The sequence below is a fragment of the Camellia sinensis genome, chromosome 11, assembly GCF_055761805.1.
Source record: "Camellia sinensis isolate YWXY chromosome 11, ASM5576180v1, whole genome shotgun sequence".
Lineage (NCBI taxonomy): Eukaryota > Viridiplantae > Streptophyta > Magnoliopsida > Ericales > Theaceae > Camellia > Camellia sinensis.
The window spans coordinates 114168438-114175187 of record NC_138971.1 but is presented as its reverse complement, the minus strand read 5'-3'; the positions used below and the strand labels follow the sequence as shown (position 1 = coordinate 114175187).

Sequence of the window (6750 nt, the reverse complement as noted above, 5' to 3'; positions counted from 1 at the left end):
TGATTCCTTTATCTATTCCTACATTTTAATGCCTCTGAAGTGGGATGTCAATTGTTTAGTTCTTATTTTGTTCTTGTCTGTCTCATTTTCTCAGCAACCAAACAGAACATTATCAATTAGTCTTTAGTCCCTGAAATCCCCAAGCAATCACTTCAATTAAAATCTAATTCTTTGTGTATTAGTGTACATTGTGTGTTAAAATTCTATAGCCCACTACGAAATTCAATGCCTTCAATGAGGAAGATCGACTTGGCAAGCAGTGGATTACATTAAGAGGCAAATTTGAAGAGAACAAAACTATAAAAATCGAAGCTTTACGTGGGACCTAATTTCACATGATCTAGCATTATCACAATAACACATGTAATGTTTTAGTTTTTCAATGAGTTGTTAATAGCTTTCTCTTTTTTTGTAGACCTTTCAGTTTGGATTATTTAGTTTTTGGCTGATGACAAGCTGAATTGATTATTTATTTCTTGTTAAAATATTTTAGGAGTATCTCATTGAATTTTCTGAGCTGTTCATCTCAAGATAAAGCTTTTAGTTAATATGCATTTTTTTTTTTCCCAACCCAATTCTACTTCAAATTAATTTGAGAACCCAGTTTGGAGTTGACTGAGGGCAATGAGGAAACTAGTCTCTGACTAATAAAATTTTAGATAGTAGGACATTGTATGAATACTTTTCATCTTTTTATGGTTTACTGATCGGGGTAGTTTCATGAGAGTCCTTGTTCACTTTGTTTTTTCATGACTTCTTCCTAATCAAGCATAAATGTGTCAGTCTGCAAACTTGTGGTTTGGTTGGTCGTGACTGTGTTTGGTTTTTTATTTGGTTGCTGTTAGGGATTTGGATAATATACTTCAGAATGCACTTTTTGACATCTTGAAGGCAAGGGGGTAAATGATGACCTTTCTGTTTTCTTGCATGAATATATGATGAACAAGGATTGAATTGAGATTATTCAATGGTTGAGAAAAATTAAACTTTTCGAGGAGAAATATGGGACTACATATATATAATATTTCATCTACTATACTAGGGGTCAAACTTTTCCATTGATTAAAGAAAGTTTTGCTCTAGAATGAGTTATGCATTCTGCTCAAGCGTGCATCTAGTTTGGTATGTCTGAGGAGTAAATACTAAAAAGCATGAAAACAATGTCCTTTGGCATTGGTATTGACTTGAAATGAATTCCCTCGAGGCTAGACCTAAATCATCTGGTGGGTCTAAATCTCTTTTTCATGTCAATGAAATAAGATGTTGAGTTGGTGGTAGAATTTGCAGGTATAATTGATTCAAGAGTTGGAACACCATACTGTACAATACACAAAAATCTACAAAATATGTGGATTACATTATGATAGAAAGTTTATTTTAACATAGGAAGTGGATAGCTTCAGACATCATACACGGGAGAGCAATCCATTAACAGGGGCAGCATTATTCTGTTTCAGTTGGAAAGGCCTTATGTTTGCACATTGTAAAGACCAAAGAGTTGTGCTACCGTGCTAGATTACCTGAAAAAAAATCTGAATCCCCTATACTCCCCAAACTCATCTCATCAATATCTCCTCTTCTGGCTAATTCAACAATCACAGCGCCATCCGAACTAGGAACGGCCTCAGGGGACTTAACTGTACTGAACTGGTCATTACTATTCTGCCAAGTCTTCTGCAGTTGCAGTGCATACCGGAGGTTACCCAACACATCATCCATCGATGGACGCTCAATCCCCTCATCACACACGCAATTTTCTGCATTCATGACGTATTCTTTCAAACATTTTGGTGCTATTTTGTCAATTAGATACGGATCAATGATCTGATCAACAGTGCCCCTTTTGATATTAGTTTTGAACCAACGAACTAAATTCACTTGATCCTCGTCCCTTGAATAGATCATTGGCTTCCTACCACACAACAGTTCGAGTAAAATGACACCGAATGAATACACATCGGATTTTATAGTAAAATTTCCATTGACATGGTATTCTGGATCGATATATCCCACGGTGCCCGTACTTGATTCAATGCTGGTTACCACTTTCGCATTCCATTTCTCATCCAACAGAATATTGCTCGGCTTCAGATTGCCATGAATGATTGTTTGCCTTGTACCCGCATGGAGGTATTGCAGTCCTCGTGCAACACCAATGCAAATCTCAAGTCGCTTTTCCCACTTAAGTGGATACTTGTTGGTTTCATAGAGCTGATGGTAGAGAGACCAACGGGCCATATATTCGTAGACAAGGATCATTTCATGCTTATCGATGCAGTATCCAATTAAAGAAACAATGTGGAGGTGACGGAGATGGGAGTGCACCTGGATCTCAGCCCTAAATTGGTCCAAGTTCCTCTCTCTTGATGTTCCTTCTTTCCACCTTTTAATTGCCACCTCAAGATTCCCAGTGCTGATATGGCCTCTATACACTTTGACGTCACCACGGAGACTCATCCCCACAAGCTCATGAAAATTATTTGTAGCTGCTTGAATCTCTGCAAGAGAGAAACGATGGTACAATTGGGTAACACCATCCGCAAATGGATCCCTACCCAACTGCCATGACATGCCGTTCTTAGGACCTTTGTTCTTCCACTTTCTCCATCCAAGATCAATACCTTTAGCTACTACATCTGCAGTACTCAAAAACAGATTGCTTATTATTCCCTTGTGTCGAGATATACGGATATTGCCATGTGATGCCATGCCATGCTTGAGGCTCTCCACAACTTCACTCATTGTAGGCCTTCCTTTTGAATGATTATGTAAACATTTGTTAGCAACTTCTGCAAACACCTTCAGACAATTTGGTGATATTTGTCCTCTTATAAAGGGATCAATGATTTCGTCAAGCATTCCGTTTTTGATGCATTTTTGAGCCCATAGGGCTAGTCCGATTTGCTCCTCCTCAACACTTGTATCCACTGGTGGCCTCGCACATAACACTTCAAACAGAACCACACCAAAGGCATACACATCTGATTTCTTGGTTAGTCTACGAGTCAAGAAATATGCTGGATCTAAATAACCGAATGTGCCCTTAACATCTGTACTAACGTGGGTTTGCAAATGGCTTGTGTTTACCATTTTAGACAATCCAAAATCTGAGATCTTAGCTACCCAATTCTCGTCCAACAGAATGTTTGTGGTCTTCACGTCCCTGTGTATGACACCTTCCTCAGTATCCGTATGAAGGTAGGCCAATCCTTGGGCAGCACCAATACAAATCTTGAGCCTCTCCTCCCAAGTAAGATGATAAATAGCATTCCCATTTCCTTCCCTACTATATTGGTAGAGATGATCGGCAAGTGTCCCATTGGCCATGTATTCGTAAACAAGTATCATCTCCTCGCAATCATCAGAGTAGCCAATCAGAGTCACAAGATGCGTGTGCCTGAGCTTGGAAAGCGTCTTGATCTCAGTCCAAAACTCTGCTGCCCCTTGTTTGGACTCTGCATTCGACCGCTTAATGGCAACAGTGGTAGCTCCACCGTCGATGAACCCTTTATACACCTTACCGAATCCACCTTTCCCAATGACCAAAGCATTATCGAAATTGTTGGTCGCGGATTGAATCTCAACAAATGAAAACCAACGGCACAATTCGTCGGCTTGATACACGCCGTTTGTAGTTGTATTCCCACTGTCAAAAGCTGGCATATTGCTCAGATTTGGATCCCTACACGATCGAATATGTGGTTAGCACACCGGAATTGGACTGGCAATCAACTGATAGAATGAGACGATGAAGGAAGATAAGAGTGGAGGGATGAGAGAAGACATGAGGATCACAAAATGAAGATATGGAAGACTCAAATTGGGTCTCTCCTCAGGTCAACAATGGTTGGCTGTGCTCCACGTCCACAGTCAATAACCTTACTATTACTCCATTGAATTTCCAAGACAAAAGTGAAGATTCAATTTGACAAAATTGAAGATTCAATAAATAAGGCATGCCTAATGAAACAAAACAATTTGACAAAGTCAAGATTCAGCAGCCATACTTGAGTAGATTGATATTGAGAAATACGCCATTGTAGCTCTATGAGAACTAGTTTTGTTTGATCGTGAAAATTATGTTCAACGTGACAAAAGTGTATTTCCATTAAGGGATTTTTAAAATTTGATCAACGTGATTTTTTATTGGTATAAAATATTTAATGAGATCTATACATTAAACGATTCGGATCATTTAAATATGACCTGTTATAGACCTAATAGTATGCTTTAGTTTACTATGTAAATTAGAGAGAAGCCTCTCTCTTAATTTTATATTTTGCAGGAAACGTGTGAGGGTGGGCAGCATCAACGTGGGGCAAGTGATCCTGTTTTTTTGTTTGGGAATTCTATAGGATAAGAACATAGAATTTTCATCTTAATGTATTAACTAGCTATTAGTTTTATTAAATTTAACTTGTGAAGAAATTTTTAATTTTTTTTCATAAATTTAAAGGTAAATTATAAATATACTCTTAGAGATTTGCTTAAAATATGAATTACCTCATGTGGTTTGAAAAATTACAAATACCTCCCTATCAAAATTTTTATTTAACAGAATTAATTAAAAAAGTGAAATTTCTGACTGTTCACCTATACAATAATAAAATTATTTGAATTATTAATTGAAATAAAATTTTAACATTATTAAAAACTATTAATTAACTTGATGATTTCTAAATAAAAGGACTTATTTGTTATGAAATTAGAAACCTTAGGGGGTATAATGTAATTTCTACAACCACAGGGGTAATTTGTAATTTAGTAAACCTTAGGAGGTGTGTTTGTAATTTAAATTTAATATTTTTAATTAATAATAAATTTTTTTGACATAACATGTCAACACGATATGAACCAGACACAGATCGAAAATGACACGGCATGATAAGACCAATTAATAAACGAGTCAGAGTATTGAGGTAATTCTAACATGAATCCGAGATGATACAACACAAATACAATCGAACATCACACGACGTTTACCCCTACATATAGGCCATGTTTGTTTGGGCGGACTGGATTAGCATTTCCATGACTAATAGTCCTAGGACTACGAATCCGTTGGATTATGTATCATATCTTAACTAATAGTCAAGTTTAAAATAATTAGTCCGTATTTCAATTGTTTAACCAAATATCGGATTAATAATTTTATTAGACTATTAGTCCAATCCCAAGTTCATATCCACCCAAACAAACATGACCATAGTGCCTTAGATTTGTTCTGATTAGTGGAGAAAGTGAGACCCATAATTTTATATTGAGTGATTGAAAAATAACAAAAAGTATAATGTAGGTTTATTGGTGAAAATCACGAACAGGTGCATCTCAAGTCAAGAGTATGGAATAATTTTTCTGTCAAATTTCACAATGATCGAAGTTCAATTGACCATCCAATCAAAGCAATGAAAGGACAACTACTTGTTTTTTAGGTGAAAAAACGAAAGGACTACTAGGGCTGAGCAAGCGATCCGTGAAATCCGTAATTCGATCCAGTCCAGTCCAATTCGATAGGTTTGGATTGGTTTTTTGAATCCGCGGTTCGGTTTCGGATTGAAGAATTAAAAATCCGTAGTCTACGGATTGGTTCCGGATTGAACCCCACGGTTCCGGATTGGAACCGATCCGAACCGTATACAAATAGCTTATATTTTTATTATACATCATCTCCCATAGTATCTTCTCTTAATTCTATATAAAATCTAAACTCAAATCTAAAACCATATAATATCTTCTTTTATTACTCTTGTTTGTTGGTTTTTAGTTTTAATTTGTAATGGTTTAAATACTTATAGTGAAACCAATTTTCTTATAGTTGTTTAAATTTTAGAACAGTATATCGCTATTATAGAAAAATATGTTGCTATTGTGGAACTAATATAGCACTGTTTATATTTTTATAAAATTAAAGTGTTATAAATATATTTTGGTTATTTAATTATGTGAATCCGTGGTCCTAAACCGATCCAATCCGTATTTAAATGGATTGGTTCGGATTGGTTCCATGATTTAAACGGATTGGATTGGTTCCAATATTTTAGGAACCGTAGAAAACGAATTGGTCCTAATTTTATCCCAATCCGGTCCAATCCGGACCATGCTCACCCCTAAGGACTACTACCAAACCTGCACTTTCTTCTCTCATGGCTGTCGCATGTAATACCTAGACTTTCACTTTAATTATTTTGGCTGGCTTTCTAGACTAGCTATTCCACTACCATTTTTTTTTTTTTTTTTCTTTTTTTTCTTTTCTAAAGATGGGCTTCGACCACCTTCATGGGGCTGACCCAACCCAATCTTGGAAGTGGAATAGCTGTTGAGGAAAAGATTTCAGGTGTGATGGATGGTTAGGACGCTTGGATGATAACTTTTCTTTTAATATTAAAAAAAATATAAGTAATTTAGTAAATTGCACCAAATAGGGTCATAATTTTCTCAGGGCAATATTAGATACAAATTCTTAAGCTTCACTTACCTATCAATCAGTATTCAACAGTTTAATAGGCACCTTAATTCAGCCTATAAATTCTAATACCAAATGATGGAAATCTTATGGATAAAACTCACTCTTCAAAAGCAATTTGCAAGAAGTAAACATGGCAATAATTTGGGAGTATTTTCATACTCATATTTGAGTAGAGTGAGATTGAGAGATACACCATTGTAGCTCTATGAGCACTTGTTTTGTTTGATAGTGAAAACTGTTACTTGTGAAATAACTGTTACTTGTGAAATTATCCGTGGATGTAA

The 6750-nt window shown here is 36.1% G+C and overlaps 1 protein-coding gene across 1 annotated transcript; it reads right to left on the bottom strand.

The window, feature by feature from the left end:
• Nucleotides 1-1338: 1338 nt before the first annotated feature.
• On the bottom strand, nucleotides 1339-3999 carry LOC114263940 (receptor like protein kinase S.2). Its single transcript, XM_082894541.1, has one exon. It carries the CDS (start codon nucleotides 3661-3663, stop codon nucleotides 1504-1506), a length of 2160 nt encoding a protein of 719 aa, XP_082750667.1. The 5' UTR covers nucleotides 3664-3999; the 3' UTR covers nucleotides 1339-1503.
• Between the last annotated feature and the right edge of the window lie 2751 nt (nucleotides 4000-6750).